Consider the following 27211-nt stretch of genomic DNA (forward strand, 5'->3'; position numbering starts at 1 on the left):
GCTGAGAACTTCGAAGCCAGCCTAGATGAGGTAATTGATGAGACTCCAAAGGTAGTGAAGCAGAGGACCTCGAGTTGTGAGGAGAAGCAGTGAAGAGGAGTGTCACGTGCTTCTGTAGAGGTGGAGAAGCACCATAGTTGCTCGGGGAAACTTCATGGTGTAGCAGCCAAGAGAGCTGTGGAGGACCCCAGCAGAAGGGTGAAGCACCGTAGTTGCTCAAGGAAACTTCATGATAGCAGCCTGGAGGAGCTGCAGAGGATCCTGGTAGTGAAGCCCGGAAGAACCTGAAGATATCAGGGTAGTGAACTTCCAGAGGTGGAAGGGGAAGTTCTGGTGGATTACTTATAGGGAGTTGATAGTGTTTGGTTGTCAGTAGCGTGCAAGACGCAGTGAGAGGTGAGTGATTGTTGGTATTCTGATGTCAAGGAGTGTTTTACACTGAAGTTTAGAGTTACAGTCGTAGGCTGGATTACCTACAGACGTATGCGTTCTAGGACTGATATTGATCGATTAATCATTGTTGTGTATCAATGAACATTTGTACTGATATATGTTATTGCATTCAAATGCTGGTTTTCTATATGTACATTATCTTGCTGATAGTGCAACAGTGTATGTAGGCTTGATCAACTTGAGGAGGTTAATAGTATCAGGTGGTGAACCAGGAGATAGGATACCACTTGATAAGCTGATAATAGAGTTCTGATGGTGTTGGAGTGCAACCTGATTGTGATATTATAGAGTATAGGATTCATTATTATTATATGTGTGTATATATCGTGTATGTGCTTTGTCCAGTAAATGTGTCACAATTTGCTGGTGTTTGCCCTTGTCCTAGTGAGGCTTCCCAGGAGGTAGTAAAGAAGGAGAGAGAGAGAGAAAGAACCAAGAACCACTGCTGTGGACAGGGTAGGAGGTAATATTAATAAGTCAAAGGGGGATCGAGGAGATCATATCACCTAAGGAGAGAGTGGGGAGTCACAGCGGCTCGAGTGGGTGTGTGCACGTGACAACGAGGCTAAGTGTTGGAGCCGCATCCCCTAAATGTGTGACGTGGAGCCCCTCTCCAAGAGCCAGAAGCGCCTAGTGTGATCTCCTAGTGAAGTGTAAGCACTCTACCGAGTTGTGGGTTGGGTTGTCCGTAGAGAAGGATCAACGACGACAACACCAACCAACCCACGACTATAATATCACTAGCAGCTACTGTACCACCAGACCATCACTAGCAGCCACTGTACCACCAGACCATCACTAGCAGCTACTGTACCACCAGACCATCACTAGCAGCCACTGTACCACCAGACCAGTCACTAGCAGCCACTGTACCACCAGACCATCACTAGCAGCCACTGTATCACCAGACCAGTCACTAGCAGCCACTGTACCACCAGACCAGTCACTAGCAGCCACTGTACCACCAGACCATCACTAGCAGCCACTGTACCACCAGACCATCACTAGCAGCCACTGTACCACCAGACCAGTCACTAGCAGCCACTGTACACCAGACCAGTCACTAGCAGCCACTGTACCACCAGACCATCACTAGCAGCCACTGTACCACCAGACCAGTCACTAGCAGCCACTGTACCACCAGACCAGTCACTAGCAGCCACTGTACCACCAGACCAGTCACTGTACCACCAGACCATCACTAGCAGCCACTGTACCACCAGACCAGTCACTAGCAGCCACTGTACCACCAGACCAGTCACTAGCAGCCACTGTACCACCAGACCATCACTAGCAGCCACTGTACCACCAGACCAGTCACTAGCAGCCCCTGTACCACCAGACCATCACTAGCAGCCACTGTACCACCAGACCATCATTAGCAGCCACTGTACCACCAGACCAGTCACTAGCAGCCACTGTACCACCAGACCACTCACTAAGAGCCACTGTACCACCGGTCCAGCCAAAAAACAATCATACAATTAATAGCTGCCATTGTGCAACCATACAATAACTATCTGTCATTGTACAACGTTTGAGAAACTAATTGGCATTGTACAACCATATAGAATTTTGCTGTTATTGCACACCCATATAGAAACTAGCTGTCATTGTAGCACTATTCTAGTAACTAGCTGTCATTGTACCACTATTTTGGTAACTAGCTGTCACTGTTTCACAACACGAGTAGGTAGCTGTCATTGTTTCACAACACTAGTAGCTAGCTGTCATTGTACATCCATGCAGCAACCAGCTGCCATTGTACATCCATGCAGCAACCAGCTGCCATTGTACATCCATGCAGCAACCAGCTGCCATTGAACATCCATGCAGCAACCAGCTGCCATTGTACATCCATGCAGCAACCAGCTGCCATTGTACATCCATGCAGCAACCAGCTGCCACTGTACATCCATGCAGCAACTAGCTGTCATTGTACATCCATGCAGCAACTAGCTGCCATTGTACATCCATGCAGCAACCAGCTGCCATTGAACATCCATGCAGCAACCAGCTGCCATTGTACATCCATGCAGCAACCAGCTGCCATTGTACATCCATGCAGCAACCAGCTGCCATTGTACATCCATGCAGCAACCAGCTGCCATTGTACATCCATGCAGCAACTAGCTGTCATTGTACATCCATGCAGCAACTAGCTGCCATTGTACATCCATGCAGCAACTTGCTGCAATTGTACATCCATGCAGCAACCAGCTGCCATTGTACATCCATGCAGCAACTAGCTGCTATTGTACATCCATGCAGCAACCAGCTGCCATTGTACATCCATGCAGCACGTATCCTGGCCGGGGAGGATTTACTGGGCGCAAATCCTTAACTGTATCCTCTGTTTAACCCAACAGTAAAATGTGTACTTGGTTGTAACAACGATTCTTCGCGGCGGGGATCGTATTCCAGGGATCTGCCCGAAACGCTACGCGTACTAGTGGCTGTACAAGAATGTAACAACTCTTGTATATATCTAAAAAAAAAAAAAAAAAAAAAAAAAAAGCTGCCATTGTACATCCACGCAGAAACTAGCTTTAATTGTACATCGATGCAGCAACTAGCTGCAATTGTACATCAATGCAGCAACTAGGTGTCCTTGTACCATAATACCAGTGGTAGGTAGCTGTCATTACTCGAACGTACGAATATTTAGCAGCTATCCCTGTATTCCCATTATTATAATACATTCCTACCAATCCCATTAACCCCTCTAATACCATAAAATATCCCCAAACTGCACACTGCACACTAACCACAAGTTCTGAAACGAGAGTCCTGTCGTAGAGTTTCTGGTACTCGAGCTTGATATTGCCCAGGTCTATCTCGGAGCGGGACACCACCAAGCGAATGATCGCCTTGTCCCTGGTGCCCATTCCCGTCATCGCTTCGTGCAGCTCCTTAGCGAAGAACTCGGCTCGGTTCATGATGATGAGGTCTGTTGCACAAGATTACTTAATCTGTATTGTATAGCTTGAGCGTAGAAAACAAATTTAATAATGATTATAACCGTCATCAAGCAACAGGAAAATAATAAACAGTAGAGGGAATGAGTAGTAATAATTTGATATAAGAATGGATTTATAATAGAAAAAAATAATGACTGGACAAGAGGCTGCAGTAGATATAAATGGAAAGAATGAGTACTTACAGAACGTCATCAAGCTATATTTTATGTCTTCGGAGCACTCGGCCTCTATAACGTCACCAAAATTCCTGTCCTTAGTATCATTGTATTCTTCAAAGCCAAGGCGCAGGAGATAGAAGGAGCAGGATGTCATAATATGGATGAATTTCTCATCAATTGCCATCTTGTCTTCACCTGGCATTGTAAACATTATACATTATCCCACAGTTGATGCTGACTTGTTATATGTAAACATACAGACCGTGACAGGTTGTTACGAGTAAACATACAGACCGTGACAGGTTGTTACCAGTAAACATAGGGACCGTGACAGGTTGTTACCAGTAAACATAGGGACCGTGACAGGTTGTTACGAGTAAACATAGGGACCGTGACAGGTTGTTACCAGTAAACATAGGGACCGTGACAGGTTGTTACCAGTAAACATAGGGACCGTGACAGGTTGTTACCAGTAAACATACGGACCGTGACAGGTTGTTACCAGTAAACATAGGGACCGTGACAGGTTGTTACGAGTAAACATAGGGACCGTGACAGGTTGTTACCAGTAAACATAGGGACCGTGACAGGTTGTTACCAGTAAACATAGGGACCGTGACAGGTTGTTACCAGTAAACATACGGACCGTGACAGGTTGTTACCAGTAAACATAGGGACCGTGACAGGTTGTTACGAGTAAACATAGGGACCGTGACAGGTTGTTACCGAGTAAACATACGGACCGTGACAGGTTGTTACCAGTAAACATAGGGACCGTGACAGGTTGTTACGAGTAAACATATGGACCGTGACAGGTTGTTACCAGTAAACATAGGGACCGTGACAGGTTGTTACGAGTAAACATAGGGACCGTGACAGGTTGTTACGAGTAAACATAGGGACCGTGACAGGTTGTTACCAGTAAACATAGGGACCGTGACAGGTTGTTACCAGTAAACATAGGGACCGTGACAGGTTGTTACCAGTAAATATGTCAGGCAGCGTAGGGTAGCTGATTCATGAGTCAGTCAGCCAGCGTGGGTAGCTGACTCATAAGTCAGTCAGCCAGCGTGGGTAGCTGACCCATGAGTCAGTCAGTTAGCCAGCGTGGGTAGCTGACCCATGAGTCAGTCAGTTAGCCAGCGTGGGTAGTTGACTCATAAGTCAGTCAGCCAGCATGGGTAGCTGAATCATAAGTCAATCAGCCAGCTTGGGTAGCTACTAATGAGTTAGTCAGCCAGTGTGGGTAGCTGTCTCATGAGTCAGTCGGCCAGTGTGGGTAGCTGACTCATGAGTCAGTCAGCCAGTGTGGGTAGCTGACTCATGAGTCAGTCAGCCAGTGTGGGTAGCTGACCCATGAGTCAGTCAGCCAGTGTGGGTAGCTGACTCATGAGTCAGTCAGCCAGCGTGGGTAGCTGACCCATGAGTCAGTTAGCCAAGGTGGGTAGTTGACTCATAAGTCACTCAACCAGCATGGGTAGCTGACTCATGAGTCAGTCAACAAGCGTGAGTAGCTGACTCATAAGTCACTCAGCCAGCATGGGTAGCTGATTTATGAATTACTCAGCCAGCGTGGGTAGCTGACTCATGAGTCAGTCAGCCAGCGTGGGTAGCTGACTCATGAGTCAGTCAACTAGCGTGAGTAGCTGACTCATAAGTCACTCAGCCAGCATGGGTAGCTGACTTATGAATTACTCAGCCAGCGTGGGTAGCTGACTCATGAGTCAGTCAGCCAGTGTGGGTAGCTGACTCATGAGTCAGTCAGCCAGCGTGGGTAGCTGGCTCATGAGTCAAGTCAGTCATCGTGGGTAGCTGACTCATGAGTCAGTCAGCCAGCGTGGGTAGCTGACTCATTAGTCAGTCAGCTAGCATGGGTAGCTGACTCATGAATCAGTCAGCCAGCGTGGGTAGCTGGCTCATGAGTTAGTCAGCCAGCGTGGGTAGCTGGCTCATGAATCACTAAGCCAGCGTGGGTAGATGACTCATGAGTCAGTCAACCAGCGTGGGTAGCTGACACATGAGTCAGTCAGCCAGCGTGGGTAGCTGACTCATGAGTTAGTCAGCCAGCGTGGGTAGCTGACTCATGAGTTAGTCAGCCAGCGTGGGTAGCTGGCTCATGAGTCACTAAGTCAGCGTGGGTAGATGACTCATGAGTCAGTCAACCAGCGTGGGTAGCTGACACATGAGTCAGTCACCCAGCGTGGGTAGCTGACTCATGAGTCAGTCAGCGTGGGTTGCTGACTCATGAGTCAGTCAACCAGCGTGGGTAGCTGACTCATGAGTCAGTCAACCAACGTGGGTAGCTGATTCATGAGTCACTCAGCCAGCGTGACTCATGAAACAGTCAGCCAGTGCGGGTAGCTGACTTAGTCAGCCAACACGGGTTGCTGACTCATGAGGCAGCAGATCAGAAGGCAAAACCAGGCTATACTTTCTCAAGAGGAAGATTAGCGTCGGCTACAGAATGAGTAAAATATTTCTGTATCTCGGGAGGAAGATTAGCGTCGGCTACAGAATGGGTAAGATATTTATGAATATCTCCTGAGAGGATGATTGATGTGTTAGAGGAGACTGGTAGGAGTGAGAGTGAATTAAATAATAGTTATAGTGATGGTGAGTGAAGGAAACTATGAGGAAAGAAGCGCTGGAACCGATAATCAGTAAACCTACCTGGGATGTGGGTTTGACTAATGAGGAGAGTGTGTGTGTGTGTGTGTGTGTGTGCAAGCCAAGTTGACAGGGCGAGTCAGGAGGGAAAGTGGTCGGCGGGATGAAAGACCACGCCTAGGATTGATCAGGCATTTATGCAGCCACTTACCAAACCTGTACACGTTTCCTTTATCATAACGGATTTGTGTACCTGTAATGAACAGTTTATGACCTCCGTACCACTACGAGGTTTTTATAGCAATAACTTTGGTTTGTTAACTTTTATATGTTGTAAACTGCTAAAAAATGTAAACAAAGCCGCTAATAATTAAGGAAAGATGTACACGTTTCGTAAATACTTGACGAATCGTGTTCCTGGTGTGAAAGGTGGTATGAGAGGGGAGGGGGGGGGAGTGGGGTTAGAGAGTGGTGGATGAAGGTACAGAGATGGACTAACCTGCTTCATAGAGTGCTTGTGCTATTTCCTTGGCTATTTTCTTTGCCGTTTCAGAGTCACAAGGCGTCTCGTTTCTGTAACAACTGCATATACTAAACAGGAAACTACAGAAATGTCCAGAGGTGTTTCCGTCGATGCTCTCCTCCAAGGTCTTATCATAGTATTCGTGATAGGCTTCTTTGATAGTCCTGGAGCGAAAGAGAAGAAAGTTGCTGACCCTTGGGATTTTCAAGTCTCAAATTGGGTAAAATGGATACAACTAGATTTTATTATTTTAGAAGGAGTAACCTGTGATGGTCGGCTCGACACCGAAAGGTTGTGCCAAGTGCTGGGAGCCTCCGGAAGGCAAATCTGTCATTAGAACATTCTGCATGAAAATATCACATTATGGAAATATAATGAATGACAGAACTTCAATTATTTCCCCTCCTCCAACCCCCTATGACTGTCCCATGACTCCGACAGGTCATTATACAAAGTTTAGTGCGGTTAACCCCAAAGCATTTGCCTTCTAACCTTGGACAAACAGACAGCCATACTCTTTTATACATACAGAGATACTTTAATATATGTGCAAAATATTTATTATATTATAATTAAAGTAATACATTACCAGTAACGTGAACTTTTTGGATCTTAGAATAGAAGCAACATTCATCTAACAAACTTCCATCATTATAGCTGTTTACCTCCATCTTATCAATAATAAATATTAGCACTGATAACAACAATCAGTAGAATGTACAAAAGTACTGTTTCACTAAAAAACGAACGCGTTTTGAACTAGTAATCTCGTAGGGGGCACGAGAAAGAATGCAACAACCAAACCTTAACTTTCTTAAGCCTAATATAGCACATATGACTATCAAACTTTGCCAATGATGTTGCATATTAGGCCTGGGAAAGATGTTGTTTTGTTGCAAAGCACTGTTCCAGTTTTTGGCATGCCCATTGTAGTATTCCATTAGAACTGAACGTGAACTTTTTCCGAGAACAGCAGCTCATTTCTTACGTTCCGTCAATAGTCACTACCAGTCATTTTTTGACGATGAGTTCTTTTAACATTTAAATCTGTTTCACTCATACCTCATTATACCTACCATACTGGAATCACACCTCAATATATTTAATCCATTCATAAAGCTTTACATCAACTCCTATACTATAATACACACTCGAGTCATACTTTGTTATACCAACTTCATTCATACCATCTTATACCCTCACCACTCATACTTTATTACACCAAATCTACTTAAACCTTATTTTACTATTATACCTTCTACACTCATACTTCATTATGTCATTATACCTTCTACTCATACATAATTATACCTTCTACACTCATACTTCATTATGTCATTATACCTTCTACTCATACATAATTATACCTTCTACACTCATACCTCATTATTCCATTATACCTTCTACACTCATATCTCACTATACATTCTACACTCATACTTCATTATACCTTCTACACTCATATCTCACTATACATTCTACACTCATACTTCATTATACCTTCTACACTCATATCTCACTATACATTCTACACTCATACTTCATTATACCTTCTACACTCATACCTCATTATGCCATCATACCTTCTACTCATACCTAATTATACCTTCTACACTAATACCTCATTAAACTTCGACACTCATACCTCAATATACTTTCTATTCATATCTCATTATACCTGCTAAACGCATCCCTCATTATACCTTCTACACCCATACCTCGTTATACCCTCTACTCATACTTCATTATACCTTCTATACTCATACCTCATTATACCTTCTACACTCATACCTCATTATACCTTCTACTCATACCTCATTATACCTTCTATACTCATACCTCATTATACCTTCTATACTCATACCTCATTATACCTTCTACACTCATATCTCATTATACCTTCTACTCATACCTTATTATACCTTCTACAGTCATACCTCATTATACCTTCTACTCATACCTCATTATACCTTCTACACTCACACTTCATTAAACCTTCTACACTCATACCTCATTATAGCTTCTACTCACACTTCATTATACTTTCTACACTCACACTTCATTATACCTTCTACCCATCCCTCATTATACCTTCTACACTCACACCTCATTATACCTTCTACACTCACACTTCATTATACCTTCTACCCATCCCTCATTATACCTTCTACACTCACACCTCCTTATACCTTCTACACTCACACCTCATTATACCTTCTACACTCACACCTCATTATACCTTCTACACTCACATTTCATTATACCTTCTACTCATCCCTCATTATACCTTCTATACTCATACCTCATTATACCTTCTACACTCACACCTCATTATACCTTCTACACATACCTCATTATACCTTCTACACATACCTCATTATACCTTCTACACTCATATCTCAATAAACCTTCTACTCATAACTCATTAAACCTTCTACACTCATCCCTCATTATACCTTCTACACTCATACCTCATTATACCTTCTACACTCACACCTCATTATACCTTCTATACTCACACTTCATTATACCTTCTACTCATCCCTCATTATACCTTCTACACTCACACCTCATTATACCTACCCCGCTCATACTACAGTAGTTCATATTTGACATATTAGTGTAAAAATTGGTAAAGTGTGAATGAGGACTACGAGGTACCTCGTCATCCTGGCTGGCAATGTTGAGCATGGTGTAAGAATGTTGGGTGCAACATGGCTAACATATAAAACTGGAAATTACAATGTTGCAAACCTGTCACATGCTGCAACATAAAATAATACGGTAAGAAGGGCGTATGTGGTGAACAAAGTTAAAATGAGAATTCCAAGGGCGGGTTCTAAAATGTTGTGCAGTTTCATACACACTCATACAGCAGAACATTAGCTACACAGTAATTATGGCTTTGTAACGACACATTTTTATTGCAATGTGGCATTAGCTATACGTTTAGGTAGGAACACTAATTGAGAACGTTTAGGGGAAAAGTTTACAATTGATTTGGATGGTTTCACATCATTCAGTGAAGCAAATGTGGTTTTACAGCACATAGATATGCATTGCAAGGTTACTGCAAGGTCATTTGCAAGCATGATCGAACGTTTAGGGGGTGAAATACATTTCCGTTCTGGAAGTTTACATACATCAGTTATACTTTCCACAGAGAAATATACAAGTATACTCATTACCCATGGTCACCTGCATTCGTCACTGTCAATCCCTTCATGTTGCAACCCGTTCTCGCACTTGCTTACAGTCAATATTGGCTTATTTAATAAGTGCATATGTGACATACTAATTGATTGTAAATATTTTAGTTTACCTTGAAAAGCTTCATAGAAAACACCGACCTCACCTAACCTTCTTAGTATGTTAAGATAAGCATCTTATTGCTTCTTATTTACAATTATTACTTAATCTATCAACGGTATAGGTTAAGTAATAATTGTAATTAAGAACCAATAAGATGCTTATCTTAAGATACTAAGAAGGTTAGGTGAGGTCGGTGTTTTCTATGAAGCTTTTCAAGGTAAACTAAAATATTTACAATCACTTAATATGTCACATATGTACTTATTAAATAAGCCAATATTGACAATAAGCAAGTGCGAGAACGGGTTGCATTCTTCACCTGTCAAAACGCACCCCGCCCCAGCTCCTACCATATTCCATAATATTCATACCGTCCTAGCTAACCTATTTAATGAGAGAGTCTAAGAAAAAGTCTTCTAAGAGAGAAAGTGGGTGGTTTTGGTGAGGCATATCAGAAGGTGCTCAAGCACTTCTGCCCCTTTTCTATGTACGGGATCAACCTCAACAATACCTGAATATGTACTTCTGCCTTTTCGTTTCATTCACATTTTTCAGGATAATTGCAATATTAGCCAATTACAGGTTGCTCCCATCAACCTTCCCTTTGTAACCCCCCCCTCCAACCAACTCCTCCCTCCCTCCAACCCAACCCATCTTTCCCTCCCTCCAACCAAATCCTCCTTCCATCCAACTCATCCCTCCTTTCCTCTAGGCAAAACTCCTCCCTCCCTCTAACCAAAGCCTCCCCCTCCCTCCCTCCCTCTAACCTAAGCCTCCCCCTCCCTCTAACCAAAGCCTCCCCCTCCCTCCCTCTAACCAAAGCCTCCCCTCCCTCCCTCTAACCTAAGCCTCCCCTCCCTCCCTCCCTCTAACAAAGCCTCCCCCTCCCTCCCTCCCTCCCTCCCTCTAACCTAAGCCTCCCCTTCCTCCCTCTAACCAAAGCCTCCCCTTCCCCCCCATCCAACTCCTCCCTTCCTCAAACAAACTCCTTCCTCGTCCCTTCCTCCCTCCCCCTCCCCAACCATCTCCTGCCCCCTTGCCCCAACTTCTCTCCCCCTCCCTCCAATCAACTTTTTCTTCCCCTTCCCTACAACCAACTCCTGCCCCCCTTCCCCCAACTCCTCCCCCTCCCTCCAACCAACTCTATCCTTTTTCCGTCCAACCATCTCCTCCTCCCCCTCCCTCCCTCTCCAACCATCTCCTACCCCTTTCCTTCCAACATACTCCTCCCCCTCCCTCTAACTTCTCCCCCCCCTTCCCTCCAATCAACTGTTCCTTACCCTTTCCTCCAACCATCTCCACAACCAATTGCTCTCTCCCTCCTAACCCCCCCACTCCTACGAACCCTACTCCCTCCAACCAACTCATCCCTCCCTCCCTCCAAACAAAACTCCTCCCTCCACCCAACCCCAGCTACTCACTCCTCCTTCCATTTTTATATCCAATATAAATAGTACAAACATTCCCATTTCCGCAACCTATCCTTTCTATAATTAGTGATTACCAAGGCTTCTCTGCACCACTTTCCTCCCTCTTTTTATCCTCTTTACTCTCAATATACTAAATAAAATTTCTGATAACAATTGTAATATTGTACATTTGAATCCTCACTTTATTATTTAAGAAAGTAGGTCTAATTTGTATTTAATTAAAGCGACAGAGACACTAAGACTGAATCAGATAGAGGGAAAACATATAATCAAAGAAAATATATAAACTGAGAGACACACAGAAAAAGTGACACTGGTTCAGATACACAGAAAAAGTGACACTAGTTCAGAGACAGAGAAAAAGTAACACTGGTTCAGAAACAGAGAAAAAGTAACACTGGTTCAGAAACAGAGAAAAAACTGGTTCAGAAACACAGAAAAAGTAACACTAGTTCAGATACACAGAAAAAGTGACACTGGTTCAGAAACACAGAAAAAGTAACACTAGTTCAGATACACAGAAAAAGTGACACTGGTTCAGATACACAGAAAAAGTAACACTAGGTCAGATACACAGAAAAAGAGAATAGTTCAGAAACAGAAAAAGAGACTAGTTCAGACAGAAAAGTTGACTGGGACTGAGATATAGACAGAAAAATGAAACAGGGACTGAGAGATAGACAGAAAAAGACTGGGACCGAGATATAAACAGAAAAAGAGACTAGGACTGAGAGATAGACAGAAAAAAAAGACTGGGACAGAGAGATAGACACTAATACAGAGACAGAGAAAGAGACAGTAAAGATGAACTAAGTCACTGAGACAGAGCCACATAGTCTGTTAAGGAGTCTGAGAAAGAAATTAAAGAGAGACTGAGACTTGACTCGCAGTATAATGTGAAGAGGGAAGAGGGAAGAAAGGTTAGGTGAGAGAGGAAAGTAACGCAAATTGGTATAAGAGAGAGGGTGTTAACACTTTCAATAAAACAAACAAAAATTAAGATATAAACAGAACAAATTGTGCAAAATAAGAGTTCACTAGAAATAAACTACATCTGAAAAAAGTTAGGTTAAGGACATGGAATAAGAACAAAAATTTACCCAACATAAACACAATTCCCACCACCCCCACCCCTCCCCCCCCAAAAAAAAAATGGTTACGAAAAGGAAAACATATCACAGAAATTATCCATAAAGATCAAAAAAGTTACGTAAAAGGGAAATTTATCCCAGAAAATATGCCCAACACAAACACATAGAGATTTGAAAAAAGGATATGTTAAGGAAAATAAATCCCACAAAATATACCCAGCACAATAATCACAGAAATATTTGGAGGAATATTCAATGGAAAATCCAGTATATTAAAAGGACACGCCAGACAATCCATAACATAATACTAACATGATAGAAGCATTATCCCGGGTACCTCGACAATGATCTTGTCCTTGGTGCCCATACCAGACAACCCATAACATAATACTCACATGATAGAAGCATTCTCCCAGGTACCTCAACAATGGTCATCTCCTTGGTGCCTACACAAGACAACCCATAACATTATACTCACATGATAGAAGCATTCTCCCAGGTACCTCAACAATGGTCATCTCCTTGGTGCCCACTCCAGACAACCCATAACATTATACTCACATGATAGAAGCATTCTCCCAGGTACCTCAACAATGGTCATCTCCTTGGTGCCCATACCAGACAACCCATAACATTATACTCACATGATAGAAGCATTCTCCCAGGTACCTCAACAATGGTCATCTCCTTGGTGCCTACACAAGACAACCCATAACATAATACTTGATAGACGCATTATCCCGGGTACAGAGGATCTCAACAATGGTCTTCTCCTTGCTACCCACACCAGACAACCCATAACATAATACTCACTTGATAGAAGCATTATCCCGGGTACAGAGGATCTCAACAATGATCTTCTCCTTGCTACCCACACCAGACAACCCATAACATAATACTCACTTGATAGAAGCATTATCCCGGGTACAGAGGATCTCAACAATGGTCTTCTCCTTGGTGTCGGCGTCAGTCATGGCGTAGTGGAGCTCCTTGGCCAAAAACAGTGGTAGCGGTGTCAACAGAGTCACAATCACTGTCTCAAAGTGTCCTCTTAATTCACTCTTCAAATCACTCAACAAATCCTGAACATTCATTACAACATTATTATTTGCTCTAAAACCTATTACACTATATACTGTTCAAAACAAGATGAATGTAAGGAGTACTAGTTTTTATGTGTGTACTTAGATATGTATACATAGACTATGTGTGTGGGAAATTTCCCCTAGTTTATCTAAATTTGTTTAATTTCTTTTCAACTAAACATGCACCAGGAAAAGATATTTCTGTTGCTGAGTAAATTCATCAAAACGACATTAAAGTTAAATTTTTCTTAAATAGGAAGAATTGTAATTAATTCCTCCTCTCATTATGAAAGAAAATGTCACTCATGTCACCAAAACATTAAGTAACAGCAAATTAAATTCTACACATAAACATTAAAGCTTACAGTCTGAAGACTGATTTATGCGTATATTATTTATATGAATTTCATTTAATCATACGGCAAAGAATGCAAATCAATATCCACTCTTTCTCTAAATGTATAAATTTTAGCATGTAAAGAAAACGAGTTACGGAGGATGGCGAAGAATCCATTTTTGACCGGGAGATAGAGCAGATGTGTTGGCTGTTAACTCGAAAGTTTTAACATTCATATTGTTCTTCAAGTGCTATCCAGTCATATTCACCCACGTCGACTCCTGGAATAAATGTTCTTCTGGTGATGTATATTTGGTTCTAAACGAGTGCGATCTAACATAATAATATCATTGGTTATGGCGCAGGCAAACACCAGCTAACTGGTGAGCGTAAATTCCTATCATATTAATTAATTATTAATTTCAGTTTGATTCACAAATAATTAAACCCAACGATATTTGTACAATTTTACAATGTAATTTGTTGACAAGTAATTTATCAATGACACTGAAGCAGAAGTGTAGGGTTCGTCCACACGAGAGATGCCAGAACTTAGACACGTCCGTCATCTTGAACATCATCCTCCTTGAAGAACTAAGTTGTTTCATATTTTTATTGAGAATAGAACTAATTAATATAATTAGTAGATTTAATTAATTTACTTAATGAAGTAATTACTTCTAATCTAGTTAATTTCTGAATATAACCCCACCCCCAAGTTTGTGAGGGATTAGTTGTGTAGAGCTGCAAAAAAAAAAACAGCCCACTGCTTCAAATTAAATTTAAAATAAAATAATGTTTCATCATACAATATTAATAACTTACTCATTTGCACGTTTGAGTGGTACGAGGTGCCACTGTCCCTACTGATGGTGATTATAACGAGCTAACCTGACGTGCTCTACACCAGTGAGTGTAGAGCACGTCATAGCATACCCTGTCTAATTATCACTTTTCTCAACTTGTGTGTAAATATATTAAATTACTTATTAATTTGCCAATCTCAGAAAGGAAGTAGGACTAGTGCCTGATTATAACCACAGTATCCTTGCATTGTCTGCTTATCACTTATGAGCAAACACCCCTAGTTTTATGAACTCAGATATTATGAGCCAACCCATACAGCCAATCAGTCACCATGGTTGACCCAGAGAAATCAAAACATGATCTAGTAGCACTTAAGGGTCATCTAACCAGGCAAATCAACAAAGGCGGTGAACACAAAAGGGGCTGCAGACCGGGAGATTATCAGCAGCTGGAGATATCACTTAGGATGGCTGACAGTAAGTTCAATCAGATAAAATGAATGATCGAATTCTACCAAACTGAGCTCCTAGCCAGCGACACTGATGTTGATGACTTGGAGCAAATTATGTCTGACCTGGCTCTGTATGAAGATAATACAGAAGGCAAGTTAGACCTATTCCTACTGATGCTTGTTCAACACAAAACAGCACCAACAGTCACAGTATCCCCATCCAATACAGCTCGGTTAGAAGCTCGATTACCAGCAAGTGACTTACTAACTTTTGCTGGACTGGATGAAGAAAGTTGGGATGCTTTTTGAATATAATTTGAGACTCGGTTTAACCTCAAAGACTTCCATTTCTAAAATAACCAAATTTATCTACCTTCAATGCCTACTCAAAGGGGAGACCAAGAAGGTTACCCCGTGTCCCTCGATATAGCAATTAAGTTGTTACATGACAACTATTCAAATAAAGATATAAGCATAGCAAGTCTCTATTATCAGTTAGTGGATTTAGCTCCACCTACTAACAGACCAGACTTCCTTCAAATCTTTAGACTAGAAGTGGAGTCACTAGTGAAAACACTCAGTATCAAGGTGGTCTCTCAAACTAGACATCCAAAGGAAACTCCCTAAAGATGTTCTGGCTAACATCTGTTCACATTATAAAACAGATTTTCTCTCTCGAAGAAGAAATGTTTGAGGAATTATGAATGACGGTTAATAGGTTGAAAGCCCACAATAAAATATAATCTACCACAGGAAAGATTTCTCCCGAGAAATCGGTGAAAACTAAAAAACCATCACCTCCTCCTAAGAGGAAATTTACCAGTGTGGGTACTTATGTAGTCACCCTCGAAGTCTACAGTTACCACCGTGTCACCCAAGGCGGTGAACACTAAAGGGGCTGCAGACTGGCAGACATGTTTATTCTGCCAAGAGGGACATTCCATCTACCACTGCACAACATACCCTGACCGGACCACTCGTGTCAAGCGGCTAAAGGAGTTGCAGATATGCACGACGTGCCTGAAGGCACATAACACCACCTTATGTGAGACCCCATTATGCATTTGCAACAAGGGTCAACATCACACAGTACAGTGCAAAGACTCCAAAATAAAGTTTACAAACCCTAAGTTGGAGGAAGATAAAGCTTCCACCACTGTACAGTCCTGACGTACCTGTAAGGTATGTCAGGAGATTAGTGCCTATCAACTCAGTCCAGTACAATTGCGACTTTACCCACTGCACAGCTAAATTTAACAAAGTACCAAGATTTACACCAGAGGGTTGTTCGATCAGGGGTCCCAGAAGATCGTCATCTTAAACCTGTGACCCAGGTTCAATTGAACTTTATGGGGTTCCTCACTAATACAGGACCTCAAACCTACCAGGAGGTACAACCACTTGTACATTTGGGCGGTTATATCCGGCCAGTATTAACCATTGTTACCTTGTAATGAGCAGGGTAATGCTGGCAATAATTATTAATTGTGGTAGACAAAATTCCGTAAGACTTGTATGCAAATAGTCTTGGAGGTACTGCCTCATTCCTCAAAGAAAAGGTAATTAAATTGGCAGGCTCACAAATTACATCCGATTACCTCACTAACATTGGTACTATACCATAAATACATCACTAACTGAATTAAATTGCAGGGAATGAACCTGCTAGTTTGCAGGCGGCAAATTTCTTACAGGTCCAGTAATGAATCTTAAGATGCCCACACCTCACTGACACTAACTGATACAAACACACTAGTGTGTGTGTGTAATTACCTAAGTGGTGTAGTTACAGGATGAGAGCTACGCTCGTGGTGTCCCGTCTTCCCAGCACTCTTTGTCATATAACGCTTTGAAACTACTGACGGTCTTGGCCTCCACCACCTTCTCACTTAACTTGTTCCAACCGTCTACCACTCTATTTGCGAAGGTGAATTTTCTTATATTTCTTCGGCATCTGTGTTTAGCTAATTTAAATCTATGACCTCTTGTTCTTGAAGTGCCAGGTCTCAGGAAATCTTCCCTGTCGATTTTATCAATTCCTGTTATTATTTTGTATGTAGTGATCATATCACCTCTTTTTCTTCTGTCTTCTAGTTTTGGCATGTTTAATGCTTCCAACCTCTCCTCGTAGCTCTTGCCCTTCAGTTCTGGGAGCCACTTCGTAGCATGTCTTTGCACCTTTTCCAGTTTGTTGATGTGCTTCTTAAGATATGGGCACCACACAACAACTGCATATTCTAGCTTTGGCCTAACAAGTCATGAACAATTTCTTTAGTATATCGCCATCCATGTATTTAAATGCAATTCTGAAGTTAGAAAGCATCGCATAGGCTCCTTGCACAATATTCTTTATGTGGTCCTCAGGTGATAGTTTTCTATCTAGAACCACCCCTAGATCTCTTTCTTTATCAGAATTCTTTAAAGATTTCTCACATAATATATAGGTTGTATGGGGTCTATGTTCTCCTATTCCACATTCCATAACATGACATTTATTAACATTAAATTACCATTTGCCAGGTGGTGCTCCATATACTTATTTTGTCCAGGTCTTCTTGAAGGGCATGACAATCATCTAAATTTCTTATCCTTCCTATTGTGTGTGTGTGTGTAATTACCTAAGTGTAGTTAGGATGAGAGCTACGCTCGTGGTGTTCGTGTGTGTGTGTGTGTGTGTGTGTGTGTGTGTGTGTGTGTGTGTGTGTGTGTGTGTGTGTGTGTGTGTGTGTGTGTGTGTGTGTGTGTGTGTGTGTGTGTGTGTGTGTACTCACCTAATTGTACTCACCTAATTGTGCTTGCGGGGGTTGAGCCCTGGCTCTTTGGTCCCGCCTCTCAACCGTCAATCAACTGGTGTACAGATTCCTGAGCCTATTGGGCTCTATCATATCTACATTTGAAACTGTGAATGGAGTCAGCCTCCACCACATCACTTCCTAATGCATTCCATTTGCTAACTACTCTGACACTGAAAAAGTTCTTTCTAACGTCTCTGTGGCTCATTTGGGTACTCAGCTTCCACCTGTGTCCCCTTGTTCGCGTCCCACCAGTGTTGAAAAGTTCGTCCTTGTTTACCCGGTCGATTCCCCTGAGGATTTTGTAGGTTGTGATCATGTCCCCCCTTACTCTTCTGTCTTCCAGTGTCGTGAGGTGCATTTCCCGCAGCCTTTCCTCATAACTCATGCCTCTTAGTTCTGGGACTAGTCTAGTAGCATACCTTTACCTTTGTGTGTGTGTGTGTGTGTGTGTGTGTGTGTGTGTGTGTGTGTGTGTGTGTGTGTGTGTGTGTGTGTGTGTGTGTGTGTGTGTGTGTGTGTGTGGAAAAAAGTTAGTAGTTAGTAACAGTTGATTGATTGACAGATGAGAGGCGGGCAAGCTCAACCCCCGCAAGCACAACTAGGTGAATACCTGTAGACAACAAATAAATACAGTGATGGTTGCATAACTAGGCCAAGAGCAGTCACCATTAACTTTCAGACATGACTGAGGATGAGCTTGATCCCTAGTACACAAATTATGGGGTCTAGCCACCTTAAGAATTGTTCCTGAACAACAGACTCCTGATGATACCTAGACTAACTAGAGTCAGTACTTTATACAGACAATCAATACTGGGTCCAATTACCATGGTGCATTAACCATCCACAGCTACCTACTAATTATTTCATGGCCCAAAACCAGTTGAGGTCTCAGGTGTTATGCTTGCAAAGATAACCTGAGCAACTCCAACTTTACCATGAAATCATGCAGCAACAACTAAGTAATAAATTCATAAAGTCGTGAAAAACAACGACCCTAAGAAGGAACATTATCTACCCTCCACTACGCAGTATTGAAAGCCTCAGCTATTACTCGAGTGATAGCCTTTAACTGCAGTGCGAATGGAAAACCATATAGTGTCTCGTTGAATGACTGCCTGCACACTGGCCCTAGACCAACCCAAAGGCTATTGAAGTTTTGTATAGGCGTTTCTGCATATATGACCAACATTAGCAAGGCCTCCAAGGGAAGTACAGAAACTATACTAAATTTCCTTAGGATAAAGGATCCTAATGATCCCAACAGTGAGTTGATAACATACAGATTTGCTTCGGTATTATTTGGGGCTACTTCTTCACAGTTTCTGCTTCAGGCTACTTTAGACATGCACTTAAAGGTTCCTTAGCCCTTATAAAAACAACATTAGCGCCAATCTTTATGTCAAAAATTTCCAAGGGACAACTAGGAGTGAACAAGAACTGCTTAATATCTACCATGAAGTTAATCGAGAGTTACTGGGAGCCAATATGCCTTTCTAATCGTGGGCTTCAAATAATGATCACTCGAATAACTTAATAGAATCAGAATTTCCTGATTATCAAGCACCTTCAAACCAACAAATAAAGATGCTTGACATTGGATGGGAAACACAAACTAATCAACTTCCTATTAAATCAGGGAAAAACTTCAACTTCCAACTTAACTATGAGGAAACTGGTCTCCCAAGTTAGCAAACCCTTCGACCCCTTAGGACTATTAGGCCCACTAACAATTAAGGAAAAATTTTTGATGCAAGTATGCTGACTGGAGAAAATAGGCTGGGATGATCCTCTGACTCCTAAACTCTAGGAAAAATGGCATGAGGTTATTAAAGGATTTGAATACCCTAGAGGCTGTTAAGTTCCCTTGATCAAACACTAATGAAGACCAACAAGTTAGTCTCCATGTGTTTTGCGACACTTCCGGACGAGCATATGGCACTGCAGCCAATTTGGTCACCACCGAGCAAGCAAATTTGCTTACTTCCAGAGCAAAAGTTGTACCGATAAAGAAGCGGTCCTTGCCACAACTAGAACTAACAGCCTTACTACTAGGGGTGAGGCTGGCTCGTTATCTGATCAAAACATTAACAAACATCCACACCCAACAGACTGTGGTGTGGTCAGATTATGGAGCAGTACTTCAATAGGTACACAACAATAACAGCAAAAACGCCTTATGTCAGTAACTGCGTTAAAGAAATTAAGAGAATTACCAGCTGGATATAAATGCTTATATATGTTGTCTAAGGAGAACCTAGCTGATTATCTATCTGAGAACTGACATTGAAGCAATTAACTAAAGCCGAGATATGGTTCCACAGGCCACGGTGGCTAGTCAGTGACCAGTGGCCTCAACAAAAGTCACAAAGTCATAGTGACCATTGTCACTGCTCCCATTGAAAATACAGAACACACTTGACTTCACTGACTGTACTTGGTACTCTACACTAAATATACTACCAGAGTCACCCAAACGGAGTTTGATTTGCTACGAAGATTAGGTATCAAACACAAGTTTCCGGGTGCTCTTAAGTACTGGATTAAACACGCCTAAGTGCAAACCTATGGTGAGGACTATGAAAACCTCCCACCAAAAACCATTAATGACTTGGGTCTTTGGACTGACCCAGACAATCACAACGTTCTGCGTTGGGGGGGGAAGATTACAGCATGCAGATGTTGAAGCAAAGTAAAATATTGTTGGTTCCTCTCCCAGAATCATTGGACAGGCAGATTGCTTGTGCTAAAACCAATTAATTTAATAGAATAAAATAGTAAGATTTAATTAATTTACTTAATGAAGTAATTTACTCTAATCTAGTTAATTTCTCAATTATAAACCCCCAAAGTTTGTGAGGGATTAGTTGTGCGCTGTAAAATACAGTCCACTGCTTCAAATTAAGTTAAAACAAATTTGTTTACTTAAATCAATATTTATCTTAAATTTCATAACTGATCAAATAAACTTAAAATTGCTCCCACAATTAAATCCCCACAATGTGCGTATGTGCACTTGTGTCTGAACTGGCTTACATATACATGTACAGTACACAAATATGGTTGGGTATGTACTTATGAGCTTGTGTTCATGTGCAGTGTTGTGAGATTGTGTTCATATGCAGTACTGTGAAGCGTGTGTTCAAGTACGGTATTGTGATCTTGTGTTCATGAGCAGTACTGTGAGCGTGTCTTCATGTGCAGTACGTACTGTGATCTTATATTCATATGCAGTACTGTGATCTTGTACTGCACCTATAATAATTCTTATTTAGATAAGCTAAATTATAAACTAATAATAATAATCTAATCAGCATAAATTATCAATCATCATAGTTAACACCAATTAATAACATTTGCTTGCATAGAATCTATAAATCAATTAAAATCTCGTTGGAATAATATAACTAGTTAATTTTATAATTACTAAGTAAAATCTCAGTTAATTGCCATAACTGTTTTAAGAGCTAGGCTAGAGCCTTCAGAGTCAGAGAGTGTTCAGATCTTTGAAATGCTAGAACAGAACAAGTATTTAGTCATTGTAATGTGTTTTTTAAGATTTAATCCAGTGAATAGAATACAATGCTAATGTGTCTAAATACCAACAGCAACATTGTGTTTGAGCCATCAATATCCTGGTGTCATTAAGTAACTATAATAGTGAGCTGTAGGAACATGTACAGACAGGACAAGAGGATCTTTGTATCTATATTCTATAAGGCTATATTTTTTCTCAGTGGTGCATGCTCTTAATTTTGAATTCATATATTTTAGTTCTCATATTATCTATCCCAGGTAATTATCCCACAGTGGTCATAATCCCGACACAGTGATCATAACCCCGACACAGTGGTCATAACCCCGACAAAGTGATCATAACCCCGACACAGTGGTCATAATCCCGACACAGTGGTCATAATCCCGACACAGTGGTCATAACCCCGACACAGTGATCATAACCCCGACACAGTGGTCATAACCCCGACAAAGTGGTCATAACCCCGACACATTGGCTTTATGTTCATAATGTGTGTGTGTGTGTGTGTATATACTCACCTATTTGTGCTTGCAGGGGTTGAGCTTTGGCTCTTTGGTCCCGCCTTTCAACTGTCAATCAACTGGTGTACAGATTCCTGAGCCTACTGGGTTCTATCATATCTACATTTGAAACTGTGTATGGAGTCAGCCTCCACCACATCACTGCCTAATGCATTCCATCCGTTAACTACTCTGACACTGAAGAAGTTCCTTCTAACGTCTCTGTGGCTCATGTGGGTTACTCAGTTTCCACCTGTGTCCCCTTGTTCGCGTCCCACCAGTGTTGAATAGTTTATCCTTGTTTACCCGGTCGATTCCCCTGGGGATTTTGTAGGTTGTGATCATGTCTCCCCCTTACTCTTCTGTCTTCCAGTGTCGTAAGGTGCATGTGTGTGTGTGTGTGTAGTTTGGTCTAAGAGTTGCCTAGCCATCAAACTGATAATTTGGTTATTTTGAGTACCTAAATAAAGTCCAGCTTGGTAGAGTGGTAGCACCCTGCTATACATCTCTTGGTGCTTAGTTATTCGAGTGCCTAAATACAGTAAAGTGTACCTTGGTACAGTGGAGGCAAGACTCACCCTGCTATACATCTCTTGGTACTTGGTTATAATAATCTGGCGCTCATCTGAAGTCCGGTTTGCAAGAACACTGATTATGGCAGCCTCATCTGTGCCTATTCCCTTCACGGCTTTCCTTATTGTTTCAGCATCAGCGTTGGGGTTGAAGTCGGGTGTGGGCCGCACGGTGGGGATCTCCTGCCAAGAAAGACACATCACAACATGAGTAAAGTTGGTCGAGGGCCACACAGTGATCTGTCAAGGAAGACACATCACAACATGGCTAAAGTTGCTCAAGGGCCGCACGGTGAGGATCTGTCAAGTAACACACATCACTAATATGGAGTAACATAGGGGTGAAGGGCTGAAGGTCGATTCGCACACATGACGTTCCTACAATTGGGATTAAACTTGCGTATGCAAATTCGATCCGTGTCCACTCAACGTAATTAGCTGTAATGATATACTGGACCTTTGGTAGTATGGTATCACTACCATCCCTTTATCATGGGAGGGGGGGGGGGTTGTCCAGTACCTCTATACTGGTCCTGCTGCGGTACTCTGGTACCCCCCCACAATCCCAACATCACCTCATGGGTATCCTGTACCACTATACAGGACCTGCTGGGGTACACCATAACCACTGGGGTCCCCTGTACCACTATACAGGACCTGCTGAGGTTCTGTGGTTCACCACAACCACTGGGGTCCCCTGTACCTCTATACAGGACCTGCTGAGGTACTGTGGTACACCACAACCACAGGGGTCCCCTGTACCACTATACACAGGACCTGCTGGGGTACTGTGGTACAACACAACAACAGGGGGTCCCCCTGTACCTCTATACAGAACCTGCTGGGGTACTGTGGTACACCTCAACCACAGGGGGCCCCTGTACCACTGAACAGGACCTGCTGGGGTCCCCTGGTACCCCACAACCACTGGGGTCCCCTGGTACCCCACAACCACTGGGGTCCCCTGTACCACTATACAGGACATGCTGGGGTCCCCCTTTACCACTATACAGGACCTGCTGGAGTACCCCACAACCACAGGGGTTCCCTGTACCACTATACAGGACCTGCTAGGGTACTGTGGTACACCACAACCACTGGGGTCCCCTGTACCACTATACAGGACCTGCTGGGGTACCCCACAACCACTGGGGTCCCTTATACCACTATACAGGACCTGCTGGGGTACACCACAACCACTGGGTTCCCCTGTACCACTATATAGGACCTGCTGGGGGTACTGTGGTACCCCACAACCACAAGGATCCCCTGTACCACTATACAGGACCTGCTAGGGAACTGGTACCCCACAACCACAGGGGTCCCCTGTACCACTATACCGGACCTGCTGGGGTACCCCACAACCACAGGGATCCCCAGTACCACTATACAGGACCTGCTGGAGTACCCCACAACCACAGGGGTCCCCTGTACCACTATACAGGACCTGCTGGGGGTACTGTGGTACCCCACAACCACAGGGGTCCCCTGTACCACTATACAGGACCTGCTGGGGGTACTGTAGTACCCCACAACCACAGGGGTCCCCTGTACCACTATACAGGACCTGCTGGGGGTACTGTGGTACCCCACAACCACAGGGGTCCCCTGTACCACTATACAGGACCTGCTGGAGTACCCCACAACCACAGGGGGTCCCCTGTACCACTATACAGGACCTGCTGGAGTACCCCACAACCACAGGGGTCCCCAGTACCACTATACAGGACCTGCTGGGGAACCCCACAACCACAGGGGTCCCCAGTACCTGCTGGAGTACCCCACAACCACAGGGGTCCCCAGTACCACTATACAGGACCTGCTGGGGAACCCCACAACCACAGGGGTCCCCAGTACCTGCTGGAGTACCCCACAACCACAGGGGTCCCCAGTGCCACTATACAGGACCTGCTGGGGAACCCCACAGCCACAGGGGTCCCCAGTATCACTATACAGGACCTGGAGTACCCCACAACCACAGGGGTCCCCAGTACCACTATACAGGACCTGCTGGAGTACCCCACAACCACAGGGGTCCCCAGTACCACTATACAGGACCTGCTGGAGTACCCCACAACCACAGGGGTCCCCAGTACCACTATACAGGACCTGCTGGAGTACCCCACAACCACAGGGGGTCCCCAGTACCACTATACAGGACCTGCTGGAGTACCCCACAACCACAGTGGTCCCCAGTACCACTATACAGGACCTGCTGGGGTACCCCACCACCACAGGGGTCCCCTGTACCACTATACAGGACCTGTTGGGGTACCACACAACCACAGGGGTCCCCTGTACCACTATACAGGACCTGCTGGGGTACCCCACAACCACAGGGGTTCCCAGTACCACTATACAGGACCTGCTGGGGTACCACACAACCACAGGGGTCCCCTATACCACTATACAGGACCTGCTGGGGTACCCCACAACCACAGGGGTCCCCTGTACCACTATACAGGACCTGCTGGAGTACCCCACAACCACAGGGGTCCCCTGTACCACTATACAGGACCTGCTGGAGTACCCCACAACCACAGGGGTCCCCAGTACCACTATACAGGACCTGCTGGAGTACCCCACAACCACAGGGGTCCCCAGTACCACTATACAGGACCTGCTGGAGTACCCCACAACCACAGGGGTCCCCAGTACCACTATACAGGACCTGCTGGGGTATTGGTACCTCACAACTTGAGCCGCAGACCAAAACGTTATACAATTATAATTATTTACATAAAATGACAAAGAAAACATATATCCGAGACATAAACAGTTTATGGTGGTATTAGATCATAAAAAATGAGATTTCGCAGTCTTAATTACAATGTAATACTTACCTTGTAAATATTATGTATTAATGATAATGTAATCAATTAGGAATCTACATATTCAAAAAAATTATACCAAATATTTGTAATGTTAATCAAGAGACTATGTGTTTTTTTCGATGATAAACATTCAGTTAATATTTACACGAGGTTAACATATAGACAATTTGCTTTATCTGTAATAATTTCAGGAGGATAAATGTTACTATGTGCGCCAGCAGGCGGTAACGCCTCACAATCATGGGGTCTCTACTTAAAACAAAGGTAAATGCATTTCTCATAGAAACGGAAAGGGAATATCCTCTTACCTCTTCCATGATTGAAGTTAGTGGAGGATAAGGCAGAGAGGCCAGAGAGAGAGACTCGACGCGTCCGTCTCCCGTCGAGGCTGAGCAGCAACTGACGCCTCGACGCCACGCTGCCACACTCCTGTCCTCTCGACATTCAAATTGCACAAGATGGTTTATTACTCGACTAAGTCATACAGGAGCATGTAGTCTCACACTACAACATGCATGCAAGCTCAAAACCAAACTAAACATCCTATATGAAATACAGTATAGGATTTCATATAGGATGAACACACACACATGAAATTCACATAATTTGAATATTTAAGACGTTGCACCACTGCGCCCTGTCATTAATGGCGCCAAAAGTCGCAGATCGCAGAAGCGTCCAGAAACAAATTTTATATATAAATGATCTGGAGCAAAATTAAATATGTTGTGAATATTATAACAATGTCGTTGTGCCATATTTCACTCTTTCTCTCTATATCTCACTTCTAATATATTTCACAAAGCCAAAAAAATGTTTGCAAGAAATGTCTTTTCTAAATGCGTTTTTTTTTCGTTCATACATATACTAGTCTGCATATTGACGTATTTTGCACATTTAGACGTTTGATGGAACGTTTGAACATACATTGAAGCCTATCTTCAATGAATTATCAGATCGTAACCTAACATACATTGAAGCCTATCTCCTTTGAATCTGAGGATCGTAAACTAACACCCATTGAAGCTTATCTCTCACGAATCCTCAGATAGTAAACCAACAAACATTAAAGTCTATCTTCTATGACTCAGAGAATCGTAAACTAACACACATTGAAGCCTATCTCTTACGAATCTGAGGATCGTAAAGCAAAACACATTGAAGCTTATCTCCTATGAAGCCTTAGATCGTAAACCAACACACATCGAAGCTAATTTATTACGAATCTGATGATCGTAAACCATCACACATTGAAGCATATCTCCTTTGAAACTGAGGATCGTAACCCAACACACATTGAAGCTCATCCCTTACGAATCTGAGGATCGTAAACCATCACATATGGACACGTATCTCATGCGAATCAGAATCGTATTCCCCACACGTTAGGAAGCCTATCTCCTACGAGTCTTGAATAAGTTCTACTTTTATCAACTCAATTTCATTGCAAACACAACACACACACCAACACGCACAACACACACACACCAACACGCACAACACAGACACACCAATACGCACAACACAGACACACCAACACGCACAACACAGACACACCAATACGCACAACACACACACACCAACACGCACAACACAGACACACCAATACGCACAACACAGACACACCAGCACGCACAACACAGACACACCAACACATACAACACAGACACACCAATACGCACAACACAGACACACCAACACATACAACACAGACACACCAACACATACAACACAGAC

The 27211-nt window shown here is 43.0% G+C and overlaps 1 protein-coding gene across 2 annotated transcripts in view; it reads right to left on the reverse strand.

The window, feature by feature from the left end:
* LOC123749953 (annexin-B12) overlaps window positions 1-25940 on the reverse strand; it is a 34932-nt gene extending 8992 nt beyond the window's left edge. Inside the window, exons 1-6 of one of the 2 annotated variants that reach the window (XM_069304870.1) lie at window positions 25783-25940; window positions 22647-22823; window positions 13459-13637; window positions 6699-6886; window positions 3617-3787; window positions 3222-3403 (exon numbers count right to left, since the gene is read on the reverse strand). In XM_069304870.1, coding sequence (XP_069160971.1) covers window positions 3222-3403; window positions 3617-3787; window positions 6699-6886; window positions 13459-13637; window positions 22647-22823; window positions 25783-25791 — 906 coding nt within the window. In that variant the 5' untranslated portion in view covers window positions 25792-25940. Of the gene's footprint in view, window positions 1-3221; window positions 3404-3616; window positions 3788-6698; window positions 6887-13458; window positions 13638-22562; window positions 22587-22646; window positions 22824-25782 lie in introns of those variants that run through there. The other variant, XM_069304871.1, reaches the window with a different exon arrangement.
* Window positions 25941-27211: the final 1271 nt, after the last annotated feature.

The sequence above is a fragment of the Procambarus clarkii genome, chromosome 53 (genome assembly GCF_040958095.1).
Source record: "Procambarus clarkii isolate CNS0578487 chromosome 53, FALCON_Pclarkii_2.0, whole genome shotgun sequence".
Classification (NCBI taxonomy): domain Eukaryota; kingdom Metazoa; phylum Arthropoda; class Malacostraca; order Decapoda; family Cambaridae; genus Procambarus; species Procambarus clarkii.